Here is a 21,479-nt window from a genome sequence, read left to right as displayed (position 1 = left end):
TCCACATTTGGATTACTGTGCTCAAGTCTAGTCACCTGGATTCCTTGGAGATAAGGAGGTTGTGGAGAGGGTTCAGAGGAGAGTGACTAAGTTGGTGAGTGATGTAAAAAATGCTTCCTACATTGACAGATTGAGAGCTTGTGGATTCCAGAGATTGGTTGATAGGCAGAGAAGAGGGAATATGATAGAAACATTTAAATTACTAAAAGATTTTTATAAGATTGATGCAGGGTAAATATTTCAGCTGTGTGATGGAAGAGGTCATCCCTAGAAATTAAGGAAAAGTGTTTAACAAGGGTATGAGAATAAGGTTTTTTGTCTGGAGGGTGGTGAATGAGTGGAATGCATTGCCTGACCTCAGTTGTGAGTTCTTCTTCTGTAAATGAATTCAAGAAGAGATATGATAAATATTGTTTTGATAGTTTGGGTCTCCTGCAATGGGTTTACTGACTCCATGGAGATACCTGTAATAATAATAATAATAATAATGGAGTGTAAATGTATGATCAACTGTGATCATATTCTTTATAAATTTAGTCCTGAAATATTGAGAAATTTTATCACATTTTTTTCTTCTGAAAGTGAAATGCCTGAAATATATTGCACAAATGACTGAAATTATTACACTTAAAATTATTACACTTTTTGCTGTCTGCTCTTTTTGGAGCACAGCAGCATGCCAATTCATTAGTCAAAATTCTGTATTCTACCCCTGCTGGCCAATTTTGTGAAGTAAAACACTAACAACAGGCTCAGCCCCTTCACCATTTCTTTCAGCATTATGGAAAATTATCAATTCCTGCTGCTATTTTGATCTTTCTATTTCGTCTCAGAGTATAGCATAGATATCATGTCGATTTAATGTTGCAAAGCTTGAAATGTGGTAGGCAAGGCTATGAGGCATAGTATACAATTAATGGAGGAATTTTGGAGGAGATCAAGGAGGTGAGAGATTATGGCAATAATGAGGAGGAGGACAATGACATACAGAAGCAAGGAGGTTATGGTCGCTTTGTATAAGGCTTTGCTCAGGCAATACATGAACAACTATGCATAAATTTTGAAATTTTGGTTGCCTGGTTTTGTTTTTCAGGGGGGGAGGATGAGATGTATTGGAGAAGGTCCAAAGAAGGTTTACTAAGTTAGTGTCAGGTCTATGGAATGTCAGATACAAGGAGAGATTGAGGGAATACAATTTACAGAGCCTTGTGAATAGAAGAAGAAGAGGGGATATGGTCGACACATAAGTTGGTGAGGGGTTGTTACCACATTAACCTAGAGAAGATATTACATAGATTAGACGGAGGTAAGGGCAGAACTAGAGGACATCCATGGAAGCTGTATAAGGAGGTTTAAGAAGTGGGAGTGAGAAGCAAGTTCTTTGTATGGAGAGTGATTGGTGAGAGTAATGCATTGCCTGAAAGTGTGGTGAGTGCAGAAACTATGAATGGCTTCAAGGCCTGGTTCAATTATCTTTTGGCATGAAAAAGTATAGACCTCCTCATTTGACTCCATAGAAGTCAGATATTAATAATAATAATAATATTGCCATGTGCTAAGCTAACAGACAAGCTTGAGTATTGAATGTTATTCATAACTTACTGTATTTGCTGGCATATACGACACACTTTTTTTTTTTTGAAAATAGGTCTGAAAAACAGGATGCATCTTATACGACAGTATTCAGTTTTTTATTACTTTCATTTCTGGAAATTTTCTCTGTTCCGAGTTACGCAATTTCTTTCTTTCTTGTTTCCTTGTAGTGTGTGAGAGCATTCCAGTTATGTAGAGTTCACTGAATGTACATGCGCTGTCATCGATGATCACAGCTGTGTTCCTGTTCATTTAAACTTTCCAATTGTTGTCACGGTTGTTGTGAATGGTGATAAATTTCTGCCATTAAATTTTCTCTAAGTTTCTTGGCAAATTATGGCTGAAAAACATCAGCATTGCTACAATATTGCATAGAAGCTGTGACTGCATATGCTAAAGAACATGGAGATAGGGCTGCAGAGAGGCATTTTGGGCCACCCCAACTGAGAAGATGATAAGAACTTGGCAGAATCAGGAAGAGGATCAAAAAAGCAACTCACAGTAAACATAAACTACAAAGTGGAACTGCAAAATGGCCAGAACTTGAGGCAGAACTGAATACTTGGATTTTCGACCACAGAAAAGCAGGACTTTCAGTGTCTACAAAAATGATTATTCAATAAGCTAAAGTGATAGCCAATAACAGAGGGATCATCAACTTTACTGGATCAACATCATGGTGTTCAAGATTCATGAAAAGAATTTCTGGGTTTTGATGAAGAAGATTAAAAGGTGGATATTCTTTCCTAGCTAGATTAGGTATTTGCTGAAAGTACACCTACTTATTACTTTATATTTGAAATACTGTAAATTCATTATAATATTCAGTGATAAAGTTTTTTTCCTAAAAAATGTGTATAAAAAAAGGGGTGGTCTTATAGGCCGGTGCATCTTATACACCAGCAAATAAGATATTTTAATAGCATTAACAACACTAAACAAACTATTTTTTTAAAAAATGTTTATTAACTGGCTTATATTTTGCTGAATTTCAAATTAGCATCTTCAGAGAACAAAGCAGCATGTTATAGTTTACATGTGACAAAAAAGTAAGTGAAACAATTCAAAATTGTAATCGATAAAAGATCTAAAGTCCTAATTTGGTGTCCCCTAATGTTGTAAAAAAAAAAAGAAGTATTACAATAAGAGTCGATCTTAAGATAACAATCTTTCAAATTTTTGGCAAATTAATGCAATCATATATGCTCCCATTAGAGGATTTCTTTATAGCCAAGGCCGACTCTAAAAATAATCTTTCCATGTTTTGGACACCCCTTCATTAAAGTAAGTACTTAACAACTCAGCAAGTCCTAAAACATCTGACACTCTCCTGCCTACCACATTCACTAAGGTTTTTCTTTCAGTTATGTAGAGTTCATTGGATGCGCATGCGCTGTCATCGACGATCACAGTTGTGTTCCTGTTCATTTAAACTTTTGAATATTAACTTTAATAGAGATATTAAATACCAGATTTCATTAAATTCCAGCAAATCTGGCCTGGCTGACTAAGTAAACAGTGTATTCCCTCTCCAACTACTGCAAGTTGAATCTTGCTATGGGCATGGATGTTTGTAAATGTCTTTAGGTATGAAATGAATTTAGAGACACAATGTGAGATCATCCTTACACTTACTAGAAGATGAAAATAGCTTGAAAAATCCATGATACAGAAATGCAGATAAGGATATAATGAAAACTAAATTTGAAAAAAAATTATAAAATGAGGTAACAAAATAGTGGGGAAAAAATATCCAGAAGGAATGCAATCAAAAGTAAATATAAATACCTAAGAGAGAAGTGATCAGAAACCTGAGATGCAGAAAAGCAAAGGAGAATTATTATTATTATTATCATTAAATAACAAACGTCCAAGGAGTCAAAACATTCATCATAAGAGATGAGCAATCTTACACAAAAAGATCATCAAACTATGCTTAAATCCAATCAGAGTTTAAGCAATCACCACCTGTTCTCCATGTAAAGAACCTACTCCTCACTCCTTGCTGACAACTTCTTTATACAGATTCCAGGAATGGCTTCTGGTTCTACTCTATCTTCCTCTACTCTACTCTATGAAAAATCTCTTCCACATTCATTAATTCTCACAGTTTGAACGCTGTGATCACTACATTTCAAATCTTTGTCCACCAACACTCTGGATCTCTCATCTACTCTGTCTCCTTAAGAATTTCACAATGAACTGTATACTCAGCATCCCATCCATACTTACCAAATGCCAAAGTAGATCCATTCACTTGCCCACTGACACATTCTGTACAGATCCCTCTGTAAAGCTAGAATATCTGCTCTACTCCTCACGATTCATCACAATTCTGCATCAACAAACAGCTGCATATCTCAAGTAGCATTTCTACCAATATTGTTAACATACAAGTTAAACAATAATGGTCCCAAAACATATACCTGTGGCAGCACACCACTGTTGATCACCTTCATTTGAGAGACCATCTCCATATAAACAATATGCTGATGTCTATTTTACAACCAATTACTTATCCAATTAATCTAAAATATTATCCAACCTCTGCATTCCAATTTAGTTACCAGCTTCATGTGACAGTATATCAAAGGCCTTTGAAAAATCCAAGTATACTGTATATGAGCTCCTTTGTCAAATGAATTATATATATGAATCTATAATAGTACCCAGAGTTTTATAACCCCCTTTTGTAAAGTGAAAGAATTGTGCTTTCTTTCCACTACTTTGGGACTGGTTCCACTGCAAGATTCACATTAAAAGGGTCTGTCAAGGGTACCATTGATTCCCTGGAATATTTTCCAAGAAAATACAATGATGTGTTTCAAATCCTACCACTTTATTAGTATCAAGTTTACTGAATTCCCCATATATTCCCTACTCACTATCAGTCCCTCCTCCACCATACACTCTATATTGAAGCCTCTCTGCAGCTCTTACTAATCTATCATTTTCCTCCATTAACATCCTCCTCCCACATTTGTTCTTCCCTCTATTTTCCATATCAAAAGAACTGGTTGGCCGAGTGGTTAGCATATCTGCTCTCCAGCCAAAAGGCTGTGGGTTCGAATCCCGCCATGCGCATGGATGATTGTGAAAATAGTGATAGTCGGCAGTAGATGGCGTTGGTGTAGATGATGAAGGTAGTGGAGATGCAGAGTTGTAGAGTTGGTACCCTCCCTCGATGAGTCATTGCACTCCCTGGAGGTGTTACATAATAATAATAGTCAACTCTCTAAGTCAATTGACCAATTTCTGCCCATACTGCACTTCTGCTGTCCTACAAACTGAGTTATTAACATGGTCTTCTCTTTGTGCTCCTCATGCAACTAATTATTACACTTGTACTGCATCCACAAAGTGATCTTTTTCCAAATGGCATGCATAATATTTTCATTAATAAATTTCATTCCTACCTTATTTAGTCTTCTTACTTTAAGAATACACTCAAAGTGCTGCTGCTAAATAGTGCCCAAGCAGCATCTGCCTCCTTTCCATGAGCTCCCGATTTTCTCATAAGTTCTTTCATAATCACTAGCCTTGTAGTTCTTCTACGTATATCCTTCTATTATAGGTCAATTATAGATCATACAGCTTCTCTGGAGTTCTGGTCAAGGTGTTAGAGAAGCTAGTGATGACAAGGATTCAGAACTGGGTTGACAGTAGTAGAATTCTCTTTAATGGCCAGCATGGGCTTGCTAAAGGACGATCATGTTTTAGCAATCTGTTTATTTATTATAACAAGGTGACAAATACAATGGACAAGGAGGGATGCATAAAAAAGTATTATATTTAGATTTTGCAAAGACTTTTGATAGATTGCTACATGACAAACTAGTAGTTAAATTGGAACAGATGGGGTTGGATAGTAGATTAGTGCACTGGATAGGAAACTGGCTTGAAAATGGGATTGGAAAAATCTGATGGGTATCAGCAAGTTGTGTATGGGGGAGTGATATCATTGAAGAGAAAAGTCACTAGTGATGTGCCCCAGAGGTCTGTTTTTTTTAGGGGGGGGGAGCATTGTTGTTTAACTTGTATGTAAATGACAGTGGAAGGTCACTTATAATTCAGTTTCTTCGATATAATTTCTATTCAAGGCTTATATGATAAATTCATAAATTCATAAAAACCCCTGAATGACCACAAAGCTTATATCAAGTAGAAAATGATAGAAACATATGTGCCTATCATGTTCCCCTCATTTTTTCAATAATGCAGATAAGGGAAAAAACTAGAGATCATCCCTGAAAGTTGTGAAAAGACTAGATGTTTGCTTGGAAAGTGATGAATGACTGCAATAAATTTTCAGAGATAGTTGTGAGTGGTCTGCAAGTGAATGAGCTTAAGGTGATGCATGATAGGTATTGTGTGAATAACATTTAGTGCTGTAATGAATGCTACATTATCTCAATACAAGGTGTGGGTATTAAATAACGAGACTGGTTGCTAAAATATGGTTTATTATTGCAATTGTAAAACTTAATTGTTATCCTCTTCAACATACTCCTCTATCTATCCACCATACAAAATTTCCATTATTGGAAGCAGTGCTGCAAGTCATCAGGTGTTATTTGCTTCAGTAGTAGTGCTGCTGTTTTCTCCTTTACCTCATCCACTGACTGAAAATGGGTGCCCTTCAATATGAATTTCAACTTTGGAAAAAGGTAAAAGTCGCATTGAGCTAAGTCTGGCGAGTAAGGTGGATGGTCCAACACTGGGATCTCCTTATCAGCCAGATCCTGCTTTACAGACAGTGCACTGTGGGCTGGAGCATTGTCCTGATGGAGAATTCAAGTGTTGTTCTTCTACAGATCGGGTCTCTTCTTCCTCACTCATTCTCTCAGCTTGGCCAGAAACTCAAAGTAATAATGTTTTAACTGTCTGACCCTCTGGTTCCCATTCAACCATTACCATGGCATTGATATTAAAAATAAATAAAAATAAAAAAAAAAAAAACGATCAGCATTGCCTTCAGTTTTGACTTGCTCATTTTTTCTTTCTTCATTCTTGGTGACATGGGAGATTTCCAGTGCATCGAGTGTCTCTTTGTTTCTGGATCATACTGGAAAATCCATGCCTCATCACGTGTGATGATCTTCTCTTGCAAGTCCAGGTCTGCTGTCGGCTGTTCCATGACGTTAGTGCAAATTTGTTTCCAGACGTCTTTCTTCTTCTGACACAAGTTTTTGGGGCCCATTTTGGTGAAGATTTTGTTCATGTTCAATTGCTCATGCAAAATTTGTCATACAGTCTCCTTATCAATGTGCACCATGTCTGCTATCATCTGAATGCTTAATCAGCGATCGTTGCAGACAATTTCATGAATGTTTGCTGCTGTCGCAGGGCGACCCAGTCGTTGCCATCTTCAACGTTTTCTCGACCTTCAGTAAAGTGTTTCTGCCATTCAAACATTTGCACATGTGACATCACATTATCACCGCACACCTCCTACAACAGTTTAAAACACTCAGCCAGTGATTTCTTCAATTTCACAAGGAATTTGAGATTAATTTGCTGCTCAAGTTTAACGCTAGACATTATTCCGGCAAAGTGACTTCACACATTTCTTTTATAACTGAATGTGGATTAACTACAAGTAACAGCGAACAATGCTTACCTCAACTGCTTCTAGAACCTTAAAGGTCATTCACGGTGCAAGTGCATCCTACTGCTACGAGTACACAATTCACAGCACACCTTGTCTTGTTATTTAATAGCAACGCCTTGTATATGATCTTATCAACAATAAAAACTCTCTTAGCAGCAAATTAAAGATGGCCTCACTTCAATGAGAAAAAGAAAAATTAATCTCCTGCTAGAGTCCATAAAAATCTGAAATGATATATATTACCTTTTGCAAGATCAGAAGGTAATGTAATCTTAGTGAGCAAATTACCAGCTCTCTGAACATCACAGTCTGCACATCGAGACAAAATTGCAATAGTAGTAATAGATTTGGAATCATCACTACTTATTACTGCAATATCAATTATATCGCCTTTTACCCCTAATTAATAAAGAAATAAAATGTGAGACAACTCAATTTAATATTTAAATTACTGAGTTTTTTATTTATTTATTTATAATTCCATATTTATATTAAATATTGTATATTTATTTTTATTTAATAATAAATATTTATATGTATTTAACATAATATTAAGAAATTATTATATAAACCAGAAAAAGAACTGCTTCTTTTATGCAGTTAATACAAAAATTGAAATATTAGAATTCTAAGTATGATTAGATAAAAATATTTTTAAGAAGCATTCCTAATAATGGCAGATAATAACAATTATTATTTCATGAGATGTGCCTACCTTCAAGAAGTGTACATGACAAGCAAAACAGTGCAGTATATTTATGATTTTATCCAAGACAAAACTACGAACCTGGATTTCCTTTGGGATTTCCCCTGCTAATTTTTGGTTCATATACTTTTTTTTTCTTTTTTTGCTTTTGTTTTCTCTCTTTCTCTAATTAAGCAACAAGTGGCCAGTTAATAATGATGGTAATTGTATGGGCAGCAGATTTATTGTGTAACAGTATTGTACAATTTTTAGATCCAGCATTGCAGAATGATGTTTGTGGAGCCAATGCAGTGTTTTGTTAATCTTTTTAGGCAGTGTTATTATCATCTGACTTACATGGAGTTGGAGACTCATTGTGGGAGGTACACACTATGACACACAATGTTCATCCAACAGTGCTTTAAACTGATTCAGTGTGTCTACATTCACCACACAATCAAGTAATGCATTCTATTCTTGAATGAAGTTAAGAGTGGTAGGATATATGGTGATTCTATGATTAAGGGTATGGAGAGTGGTATGCATGAGGAGTGCTTGGCTGGTGGGACAATAGAAAGAGTGGCTTTAGCAATAAAGAGAGGGCATGAAGCAGACAAGATGATAGTTATGGTGGGTATGAATGACCTGAGAGGTGGTATAAATCGGATAGGAAAAGATTTAAGAACATTGTTAGATATTGTGAAGAAGAAAAGTGTCAATGGGAGGATAGTGTGTGTGCTACCTCATTTTGACAATTACTAGTTAAGTAGATAAGCGATGATAATGAATGATATGATTGCAAGAATGTGCAAAAAAAGAGGTCTGGAATATGTTGATGTTTGGAGTGTGTTTGAAGGAAAAAGGCAGTTGTATGCTAGAGATGGACTGCATCTTAACATGGAAAGACATAAGCGATTGAAGAAGTTACTGTTTTCTGAACAAGTTGAAGTTATTGGGCAGGGAAACTAATATTGAAAAGGTTGAGTGTAAGAGAGAGAAACTTTAGCACTGATTGTATATTTATTGATCCTTATACACAGAATAAATTGCAGAAGAAAGGGGATAAAAATCGGCATGGGACTACGGAAGTTAGTGACTTATATATCAGTTATAAAGCCGGTACAAGATCTAGAGGGAATCTGCAATTTTTGTATACCAATGCAAGAAGCATTCAAAATAAGAGAGAAGAATTTTTGGCATTAGTCAGTGCATTCTCACCAAAAGTTGTAGGCATTAGTGAAACTTGGCTGTCAGCAGAAGATGTGGTTACTGGAATTGAATGTGATAGGTCCAGTATTTTCAGGGAGGATAGAGAAGATAGAACAGGGGGAGGAGTACTGTTGATGATAGCTGATGTGATGCAGCCAAAGAAAGTAGTATATCAAGATGATAGACATGTGAATGAGAGTTCATTTGAGGCGGTCTGGTGCGAAATAGCGACCAATGCAGCCAAACATACAGTTGGATGCTATTATATGATATTCAATATCTCCCCCTGGGAGTACAGGAGGAGATATTGAATTCATGCATCAGCAAATTAGTGCAATGAGTGCAGGCTTAGTGATTATTATGGGGGATTTTAATTACAGTGATATCAATTGGAAGGAGGAAATATCACGTAGCAAAAAGGAAATGGAGTTCATACATCCTCTATGAGATAATTACTTGAAACAGTACATAACTGAAGGGATACATGGTGTGAGAGTGTTGGACCTGGTTATTGGTTCAGAGGTTATATGCATAAGTAAGGTGTCCTTGTTACCTCCAATTGGTGAAAGTGATCATGTGGTATTCACTTGGGAAGTTGCAAATTCTGTGGATTTTTCTGTTAAGAAGGGGTATATACGGAACTACAGGTTAGGCAATTATAACAAGCTTCGGAGTGAGCTTGCATGCAGCCATCCCATGGCAGAACATATTGCAGGGGAAAGATGTTAGCAGTGCATGGGATAAAATCAGCAGGTATCTGAGGAAAGCAATATCAGATTGTGTCCCCATGGTCAGGAGGTCAAACAAGGCAGGCGTTAGATGGATGAGCAGTAGTATCAAGCTTAATCTGCAAAAAAAAGAAAATGTTATGGAGAATTTACAAGGAGAAAGGTGATCAGTACACCCATGAGCAGTACAAGGCTCAAGCTAGGAAGGTTACCAGCATAGCTAAGAAAAGCTAAATCAGATTATGAGAAGACCTTAGCCAAAGAGATCAAGGGTAATCCCAAAGAGTTCTTCCACTATGTAGCAAGTAAGAGGAAGAATGACTTCGGAAGGATAACTTTAGTGGGTGCTGATGGTATTGAGGTGACAAAATCAGATGTAATAGTCGAGTTACTGAGTGATCACTTTTCAAATCTGTAGCAATAACTAATGTGAGAATTGAAGCTAAAGAATCAGAGGTATTTAATATATTGTAAGATTTAAATGCAAACACTGCTGTAGACTTAGATGGAATATCAGCTCCGGTGTTGCGTGAATGTGCAAATGAATTGTCAACCCCTCTTACTTGGATATTTAAGTTTGAACTCTGGTATGGTCCCTAGGGAGTGGAAGTTAGGCAAAGTGGTTCCTTTGCATTAGGGTGGCTCTAAAACTGCGATAGTTAATTACAGACCAATCACCATCTCAGGAGTAGTGGTAAAAGTATTGGAAAAGTTGGTTAAAGACAAAATTCAAGAATGGGTGGATCAGAATATAATACAATACAGGGACCAACATGGTTTTATTAAAGGTAGATCCTGCCTTAGCAATCTATTAACTTTTCATAATAGAATGACATCTGAGTTGGGCAAAGGAACTGGCTACACAGTGGTACTTCTGGATTTTGCTAAGGCTTTTGACAGGGTACCCCATAGAAGACTGGTATGCAAATTGGAGCAGATGGGAATGGATACTAAATTGGTGATATGGATAGGAGAATGGCTCAGGGAGAGATACCATAAGGTGGTGTATGAAGGAGCCGAGCAGAATGAGGCAGGTGACCAGTGGTGTGCCTCAGGGTTCTGTGCTTGGGCCATTGTTGTTTAATTTGTATATAAATGATATAGGAAATAGCTTACAGGGAGATATTCAGTTGTTTGCTGATGATGCAAAATTGGGTAGCGCAATAAAAAATCAAGCTGACGTTGAAAGTTTGCAGGATGATTTAAATAAGTTGGTAAAATGGGCAAAAGATAATGGATGTCAGTTCAATGTGGAAAAGTGTAAAGTCATGCATTTTGGGATTAAAAGATTACCAGCTGTGTACTACATTGATGGAAAGGTACTCCAAAAGATTGATGAGGCTAGGGACTTAGGGGTGTTGGTAGATAGGGAGATGAAGTTCAGAGGACACATTGCTAAGGTGTCCAAGATTGCACATAGGATTACTTGGTTGTTGAGGAACACACTGACATCCAGAGATAAAGAGGTTATTATTCCCCTTTATAAAGCATTGATATTTCCACATTTGGATTACTGTGCTCAGGTCTGGTCACCTGGATTCCTTGGAGATGAGGAGGCTGTGGTGAGGGTTCAGAGAAGAGTGACCAAGTTGGTGAGTGATTGTCTGTGGAAATATGGTGGTAGTGGTAGATGCCATTGGTGTAGTTGTGGTCAGTTGGTGGAGACAGAGTTGTAGATCAGGTGCCCTTCCCCGATGAATATATGAACTCCCTGCAGGCGTCAAATAATAATAATAATAATACTCTTCAAGTAACTGATTATTACAATTATTCATCTTGTACTTTCTCCAAAGTACCTTCTTTTTCCAGATTTCATGCTTAAGCTCATGCAATTCATTCATTTTACACTACCTTATTCAGCCTTCTGACCTTCGGAAAACATTCACACATTGATGCTGTTATGTATTTCTTTGTCAGTTCCCATGCAGCATTTATTTCCTTACCGCTCAACTCCTCATTCCATGTTATAGCTTCTATCTGTCTCCTAAGCTTGTCATAATCACCAGCCTTCTAATTCCACATATATCCTTTACTCACAAAAGTCTGCATATAGCTAGCCACAACCCAGGTGATCAGTTTCACCTGGGTTGTGGCTAGCTATAAGGGGTTTCACACTTTCCTCCAACTGGAGGAAAGTGTGAAACCCCTCTCACAATTACATCCTCTGATGAAATGATCAGATCTAGAACTCCCGATCTTCACATGCCCTGCTTCGATAGTATAAGGCCTTGATTAGGCCACATATTGTCTACTGTGCACAATTTGTCACCTGGTTTTCAAAAGAATGAGGCAATACTGGAAAGGGAAGGGTCCAGAAGCGACTGACTAAGGTAGTTCACTAAACTGGCAAAAGTGGTCTCTGGAGTGTTGAGTACAAAGAAAGGTTGAAAAGATGAAATTTACAGTGTAGCATAGAGCAGCGGTCTCCAAAGTGTGGTACGCATACCCCTGGGATACGCGAGTCGATACGTGGGGGTACGTCAAAAAAAGTTTTATACTGATATGAAAAAAATTAAGTAATTAATTAAAGATAAAGAATATCATTTTCTTTCATCAATTAAACATATATCTAATATAGACAAAGACATTATAAAGATCCTGTAAACTTAAATTTGCGAGTAGCACACATTGGGTGACTTTGCACACATAATCGTCGGTGGCAAAGCTGTCATGTTTTTTAAAACTAGGAATAAATCTCTTACTTCTTATCATTGCCATTGTTTGTAGAGCAGCCTAGTGTTGACAAGCCCAACTAGAGAAGAAAAATTATTCAGTTATCCTGCTATCTACAGATGACACCACAGTTGTATTAATTATTTGACTATTAGCAGTAAGTTTACTGATTTTTAGTATATATTGTTTCTGCGCAATTCCAATGCCTTTTTTGCTTACTTTTACGTTTACACTAGAAATGGTGAATTTATATTATCAAAATTGCTTACATTTTTTAAAAGTGTTTGATATTATCAATAGTGAATGAATTATATTTACATTTTACAAATTAACCCTCACAAAATGGATAAATGGTTAAAAAAAATTTTCTCCAAAGAAACTCTCTCAATCAATTGTGGGTAGGCGTTATTTATTTTTTCTGCCTTGGTGGTATGCGATCAAAAAAGTTTGGAGACCACTGGCATAGAGGAGGAGGAGTAATATGATAGATATGTCCAAGTTGGTACATTTCTTGTAAGATTTAATGCTGAAGAGTTTTTTTTACAGAATGGTGAAAAATGAAGAGGAGATTACACAAGATCATCCCTAGAGGCCATATCTGGAAGCTATGCATTGCCTGAGAGTGCAGTCTGCAAAGAATTGGAATGTGTTTAAGGAACTGTATGACAGAGGGGACTCCCAATGAGTCTCTAACTCTATGGAGGTCTGAGGATAATAATAATATGCTGCTATATTGATGGTGATGATTTTCCTTCTTTTTTTTTTTTCATTTATTTTAAATGAAAAATACTACCTAGATTTGTCCTTAGGAAATACGATTACTGATTTCAGATTTGAGTGTTCAATAAATACATAGAAAACTTATCTCAATTACTGTGGTGAAGTCATAAATTACTCCATGTATAACCAAATAAATAATTTAATTAATGAAATATTATTTACAGTGATTATATACCAACTCATTTAGTAAACATGTATACACAGGACATTAAATTGTAAATTAATAATAATTAGAGCTCAATTTAATTTACAGAAATAATAAAATTTAAAATTTAATAAAATAAAATAAAATAAATAAATTTAATTTACAGAAATAAACTTTGCAAAATATTTGAATCTACACATTTAGCTCAGCAGAGTTAAACAAATTCATAATGCGAAACATATAGGCTAAGAAATAGCATCACAATATAAAATGCATTCCAAGCAAAACTTCAACTAAATTTTCAACACTGCTAGTTTTTTAAGGAGACCAAGTAGAGCAGGTAAATTACATTGATCCTTTAATTATATATCATCATCATCATCAAATTCCTGATGTATACTGAGTGGTTAGCATATCTGCTCTCCAGCCAAAAGGTTGCGGGTTCGAATCCCACCATGGACATGGATGTTTGTGATTGTCTTTGGAAATAATAGTAGTGGTGGTGGTTGGCAGTAAATGGTGTTGGTGTAGTTGTGGTCAGTTGGTGGATTGAGTGGCGGTGAACAGAGTTGTAGAGCAGGTACCCTCCCTCAATGAGTCCTTGGACTTCCTGGAGGTGTAATAATAATAATAATATACCATCAAGGGGTGTACAGGATATGATAGTACTACATGAAAAATTTACATCATTACCGACTTCCTATCTGCAATGTTCCTCCAAATCAGTCTGTTAAATGTCAAGACTCCAATATTATCAGGTCTTATATTTCTGTCTTCTAAGGCACTTTTTACTGTATCAATCCACCTATATCTTGGTCTTCCTCTGGGTCATTTTCCTGCCAATCTGGCAAAGAGCACTTGTTTTGCTAATCTTGCCTCTCCCATTATGCTTAAGTGACCATACCACATGAGATTAGCTCTGCTAATGCATTCCTGGATGCTGACAATATCAAGTTCTTTCCTAATTATTCTCGTTTTAATATGATATTGCCATTGATGCCATCTGTTCATGCCCCAATCTTTCTCAGGAGTCTGATATCTGCGGTCTCTAGTCTTCGGTCAAGTGTTTTACTTCTGACCCAGCTCTCAGATCCATAAATTAAAATTGGTTTAAACACTGTCTTGTATACAACTAATTTAGTGTTTTGGCTAATTTCTCTCTTATTCCATATACATTTATTAAGTTGACTTCCTCCCATACCAGCTTTGTTGATTCTGTTGTCTATTTCCATATTTAACTTACCATATTCACTAAAAATCATGCCTAAGTAGCTGAAATGTTTTACTTGTTCTATAAGTTCTCCATTCACAATGCAGTTGATATTTTCAATGTTTCTGCCTATTTTCATTGTCTTTGTCTTTTAAATGCTGACCTTCATACCATATCTATTACAACAGTTATTCAATTTAATTATATATCTACCCTATATACAGGAGCGGCTCGTCTATAGGGGCTGGGTCTCACCTATATTTGTATAAGTAGCCCAATAATTGTAGTTTTAAAAAATATGTTTCTTGAAATGATTATTTTTTGATCTATTTCCAACATGTTTTATTAATTAATAAAAAAAAATACTGTAGTATTTTGTGGCAATATTGTATAATGAGACTTAGAACAGTCTCTGGGGCCAGCCATGGCTGGCCCTATTTTATACGTGTAGAACACAGGGCATGTATGAGCATGTATACTAGCGATCGTATTTGTTTACCAGACGCAACGCTTATCTTGGGGCCAGTTTAGTCTGGCCCAGTCACTGTGTTGCATGTACATACATAATGTGCGATTCTTTGCTCGTGAAGCACGTGCACTAGCAATCGTGTTTGTTTACCAGGCACAACACTTATTTTGGGGCCCGTTTAGTCTGGCCCAAACACTGCGTTTGTATGTAAATAGCATGCAATTCTTTCATTGTTTTATTATTTATTCTCATTGTTGATCTGTTTTATTGTTTAATAAAAAAATTACTGTAGAGTTTTGTGGCAATATTGTATAATGCGACTTAGTACGGTCTCTGAGGCCAGCCATGGCTGGCCCTATTTTATAGATGTAGAACACAGGGTATGTATTAGGTATGAGCAGTAGCGATCATGTTTGTTTACTAGGCGTAACGCTTATCTTGAGGCCCGTTTAGTCTGTTATTCTCATTGTTGTTCTGGTGTATTGTTTTTAGTGTGTTTAATTATTGTTATCGTTTTTTGTTATAATTTATTTTAAAGTTTAAATTTTTATTATGTCCATAAACAATATATTTTAACTATGAACAAAATCAATAGTTCATTGGAAAAACGTTTCTCGTTTTTTCAACTTTAAAAAAATTAATAGCTCAATGCATCAGTGGAGTCTGACTAAACATTATTGTAATAGAAATAATAACTATAAATCAATAATAGAACCACTATATAAATATAAAAAAAATCAAGTTGTTTTTGGCCCCTGGCTCCACTTGTTTCCATTGTCACCAGCCGCCACTGCGTATATATATAAAATGATAAGCCTTTTTATGTCACGTTTGTATGTCACATTTGTATGTCATGTTTTTTTAAACATTTTGAAACTCAGGGGCTATCCTGAGTGTCGAGTCTTCAAAATTCGAGTCATCAGAATTCAAGGAGAACTGGCCTACCAGTCCGGAACTCAGGGAGTTGGGCACTGTATGTGCCGGGAGGGGGGAAGCCCCCCCCCCGGTATATTTATATATTAAAATTAATTCTTCTCTTCTAATCAATAAAGAGACAAATTATCAATAATTACTTTGCTTCCTCACTTCCTCAGTTAAAGAAATTCCTGTAGGAAGTATTTTAAAAGTATTGGCATATTAATTGTTGTTAGTACAGCATGTCTGTACATTTAATAAAATCCTATTTTATTTGTTAATTTTAGGATAAGTTTTAATATATATTATTCCACAACTTCAAATTTTCCACCACTTCTCTGCTTCTATCTGCTTCCAGTTCTTATTTTAATTCACAGACATCATACAGACTGTGTAATGTCATACAAGTTGTGCACAAATTGTGCTGGTCTTATACAGGTTCTTCATTAACATGCTTGCTAATATCGCTGATGTCAATATATGCCTTTGTCTAGATATAAATTAACTTCACTAAAATGTATTTTATTATTATCACGTGATGCCTAATAAGTCTCATCACAGGAGGAAACTCCACAAAAGCAACACAACATCTAAACTACTTAAACTTCTGTCTGCATAAATGCCACAATCCAACAACTAACCACAGCACCATCTACTACCATTAATAGTATCTTTTGTCCTTTGCATGTGCACTAGGGCTGATTTGCTCAAGTGAATGTGCAATTTACAGACAGCTGATTTTCCCTGAATGTAGTATGTAAAAATCCTGCTACCCCTATGTGAGATCAGTTAATTCATCTTCACTGAAACATCTCATAAAGATTCCTCCCATCACAATGAGAATCAAATTCACATCTTTTCCATTCAAAGAGCATAATGTCCCATCATTTTTACATTTGTGCTACAGAAGTGCTTCTATTTTATTCCTCAATAATTTTAGAATAAGTTTTAATCCATATAAATCAACAGCTTTGCATTTCCCTCCAATTCTCTCTCTATGCTGTCTGCTTCTAGCTGTTATTTTAATCAACAGATATCATATGGACTGCGCTGGTTTTACACAGGTTATTCACTCCTATGCCTGTCAATATTGCTGATATCAAAGTGCCTTTGTCTAGAAGTAATTTACCTCTTATAACTTCATTAAATTACATTTTAAAATTATTTCACATTACTTCTTGAATATTTGGGTTCAAAAATTGGGTTGGAGGCTACATTGTGATTGGCAGGTGAATTTAGAGTTAATGTAAAATTGGTGATTTTTATCTGTTTTATTGTGTTTAGAAATTAGAGTTTTATAGCATAGAAAGTTTTTTACTTTGGGTATAATATATGTTAAAGATACCAAGCTATTTTAAACCTGGTTTTACTCCATTTCCCAAGTAAGCAAACAGACAAATAAGTCAAGTTTGCACCTGCAAGTAGTGCGAGTTTAACTGACCACAAGGTAGTGCAAGTCTAGGCAACTCGTGGCAAAAGTGGAATAAGCTCTGATCACTATTCTTAATATTTACCCTTAATGCAAAGCCCATCTCCTTGAGGAAATGTATGATGCAATGCCTTAAAGGCAAGGGGGCCACTACCCAGACCAATTTCGACCTTTATCAAGGTCTCATCAGTGGGAGCCAGGCATAGAAATACCAAGGTTAAGTAATACAGAGCTTATAAGTATTTTACCAAAACAAGTTACCAAAAGATGGTTTGACCTTATTAAATAAAAATCTCAGGATGAGAGATAGATGTAGAAAGTTTTTTACCTTGGGTATAATATATGTTAAAGATACCAAGCTATTTTAAACCTGGTTTTACTCCATTTCCCAAGTAAGCAAACAGACAAATAAGTCAAGTTTGCACCTGCATGTAGCATGATCAGAGCTTATTCCACTTTTACCACGAGTTGCCTAGACGTGCACTACCTTGTGGGTCAGTTAGACTCACACTACGTGCAGGTGCAAACTTAACTTATTTGTCTGTTTGCTTACTTGGGAAATGGAGTAAAACCAGGTTTAAAATAGCTTGGTATCTTTAACATATATTATACCCAAGATAAAAACCTTTCTACCTCTATCTCTCATCCTGAGATTTTTATATAATAAGGTCAAAGCACTTTTTGGTAACTTGTTTTGGTAAAATACTTATAAGCTCTGTATTACTTAACCTTGGTATTTCTAAGCCTGGCTCAAACTGATGAGACCTCAATAAAGGTCAAAACCGGTCTGAGTAGTGATCAGAGCTTATTCTGCTTTTACCACGAGCTGCCTAGACTTTCACTACTTTGTGGGTCAGTTAGACTCGCACTACGTGCAGGCACAAACTTAACTTATTTGTCTGTTTGCTTACTTGGGAAATGGAGTAAAACCAGATTTAAAATAGCTTGGTATCTTAGTTTTATAGCATATTAGCATAGATGTTCGTGTTTTTAGTATACTTAGCTTTTTAAAACATATTTTTATTAAGATATTAAAATAATTTATATAGTTTAAAATGGTGCCAAAAATGCACAAGAAATGTAACGATAAGAAGAGCAGCAAAGTCGAGAACAAGAAAGCTTGCACTGCTAAGAAGGTTATTGAAGATATTGAGGAGGTTACTGAAAATGAATTAACTTCCAAAATAGCAAAATTAAAGCAGATTATCAGAGTCGAGAAGCATTTGAATGAACATAGGGAGAAAAAGAAAATTAAGCAGCAAAATAAGAAACAACAAAGCACAGAATCAGGTAAGTCAGTAAGTACCAAAAATCAGGTAATTAATGTTGTTTGTAAAAAGAAGGATGTTATTTGGTATGGTGACGCTATCATAAAATATGCTGCTGATGAATGGGTTATAACTTTGAGTTTTCCAGAAGCAAAAATTAAAAATATAATGCAAGCAATTCAAACACAGAAAAGAAAAGTAAATGAGACAGTAATTGCAGCAAGTACTAATGACTTAACTTACAATAAGTTCAGAATGAGAGAGAGGACGTGAAAGGATTGTTAGAAGAGGCGAGTGTGAATTGTGAGAAGTGAAAATAGAAAGCATATTACCTTGATATGATAAAAATGAATTAAGAAGGAGGGATATGATGGCAAACAATTCGATGCATAGGCTGTAGGAATGAATGTGAGGTTTTGGATGTGTGGAGTGAGCTTGAGGGAACATTACATTTGGTATTCACACGTCTTGAAAAACTAATAACTGGTAAGAGACCTAATACAGTGAGTCAGGGAAACTAATTATAATTAGAGGAATGGTGAGAATATGAGTGTAAGAGCGACAATGTTATATAGTTGTGCTAATGAAGGGAATGGGCATTATCATGGAAATGATTATGAGGAGAGAACGATTTTGACTTTGTGTTTGTCCAGTTCAGACCCATGTGTAAAGATGTCTATATGTTACCGCTAAAGTGCGAAAACCGTTAATGTGCACATTACCTAGCTAATCTGCAGATTAACTGATTTGCTCCGTTAACGTGCGGAATCAAGAGTTTTCCGCATTTTCCTAGGTACTGTGCACATTAACGGCTTCCGTATCGTTAAAATTCAAAAGTTTATTTCTCTCATTTCCTTTCCCTACTCCTTCCCCCCTCTCCCTCCACTTTTAGTTTGGTTTTTTAATAAGTAAACATAATTTTATCATATGTTTTTTTCTTAATTGTAATAATATTTTAAACCGTTTGATTCCTTGTATTATATTAATTGATTGATGATTGATTCTATCTACTAATTTGTTGATTGTTTGATTGTATTAACTTGATTCTGTAGATAACGAAAAATAAATAAATAACATTATGTTAATTTAAGCGTACAGAAACGTTGCTGTTGTTCCAGCAAAGATCTTATTTTCACTTTAACGAGTGCCTAGTAGGTAATGTGCAGATTACCTAGGTAATTTGAGAAATGAAACAATTTTCCGCACATTAACGGATCACTGTAGTTAATCTGCACAATACCTAGATAATCTGCAGAATAACTGATTTCTGCACTTTAGCGGTAACATATATATATATATATATATATAAGGCACTAGAAAAGAATAGAGATCTGCAAGTTGTCCAACTGTGTCATGCAGACTGCAAAAAAAGGTTATACTAAAGAATATTCAGGTAAATTATTTCTGTACACAAATGCTAGGAGTATCAGAAACAAAGGGGAAAAGTTTGTTGCCTTGGTCAATATGCTAGGACCTCAGATTTAGGCATTGGTGAGACCTGGCTATCAGAATCACATCCTAACTGGTACTGAATGCAAAGGGTGCAGTATTTTTAGGAAGGATAGACAGGATAAGAGTTGTGCTGATAATGATGTCGGATTACTTGAATCCAGTTAGTGTTGAGACCTATGATTAGTATTACAATCGTATAGTATTTCATATGGCATTGAATTTGAAGCCATCTGGTTTGAGGTGGAATCTAACAAGATCAATTACATAGTTAGGTTTTGTTACTGACCTGGTTGCTTGGTTGCTAGTGATGAAGAAATGCCTCTCCAAATAAAGATGATAGGTATGAAAAGAGTAATCATAATGGCAGACTTTAATTATCCAAATATTGATTGGATAGCAGTAAAATCTCATGAGATGAATGAAACTGAATTTATTGCGCTGCTGTGAGACAACTTCCTCAAGCAACACATGACAGAAGGAACTCGAGGTCAAAGAGTGTTAGATTTGATTATAACGTCAGGAGGTGTTTGAGTTAAAGACGTGACAATTCTGCCTCCGGTTGATAATAGTGATCATGCAATATTCACTTGGGAAGTAACTAAGATTATGAATGTTCCACTCAGAAAAGGTCACATGCTGAACTATAAAGCAAGTCTGGTTGGCCGAGTGGCTAGTGTATCTCCATTCTCCAGCCAAACAAAAGGCTGAGGGTTTGAATCCTGCCTTGGGCATGGATGTTTGTGAGTGTCAGTGAAAATACTAGTGGTGGTGATGGGTGGTAGATGGCATTGGTGTAGATGATTGGTTGGTTTATAGTTTATTTGAGACAAAGACAACACAGGTCATACTGTGCCATACTAAAGGTTACAACTATACATTAGCATTTACAGAAAATTGTAAACAATATGTCTGTACAAGAATCTAGTTCCACAAAGCAGCATCTACAGACAAACAGAACTGCTGCAGAGAGCATAGCAACACACAAGGTCAGAGGTTATTACGGTAGTGCAAAATTAGTTAACAATATAATTTAATGCACAAAATACGAAACACTAAGCCAACGAATGCAGTATCTACATATATGTAAAATTATAATAGATGCTTTTACAGCAGCACAAAAATAGGCAAAAATGGATTATTATACAATTGCATGGATGAAAATTAAATTTAGCAATGTAGTATAAACAGAATTTATCAATACATATAAACAGAATTACTAGAAGGTACACAATTAGACAAGGTGTCCTACAGCACTACATAATTAGTCGAAATTAGTAAATAAAATGTATACACGAAATTTATATTAAGCAAT

At 35.8% G+C, this 21,479-nt stretch overlaps 1 protein-coding gene across 1 annotated transcript in view; it reads right to left on the bottom strand.

Moving 5' to 3' along the window:
* Positions 1 to 21,479, bottom strand: part of LOC150110579 (cilia- and flagella-associated protein 43-like) — a 609,434-nt gene that overhangs the window by 275,962 nt on the left and 311,993 nt on the right. The window contains exon 13 of the mRNA XM_090401881.1: positions 7,448 to 7,603. Within this exon, the coding sequence (XP_090258007.1) occupies positions 7,448 to 7,603 (156 nt within the window). The remainder of the gene's footprint in view (positions 1 to 7,447; positions 7,604 to 21,479) is intronic.

The sequence above is a fragment of the Typopeltis vanoorti genome, chromosome 1 (genome assembly GCF_054136105.1).
Source record: "Typopeltis vanoorti isolate ZY-2024b chromosome 1, IOZ_Tvanoo_1.0, whole genome shotgun sequence".
Taxonomy (NCBI): domain Eukaryota; kingdom Metazoa; phylum Arthropoda; class Arachnida; order Uropygi; family Thelyphonidae; genus Typopeltis; species Typopeltis vanoorti.
This window is presented reverse-complemented; position numbering and strand designations above follow the sequence as displayed.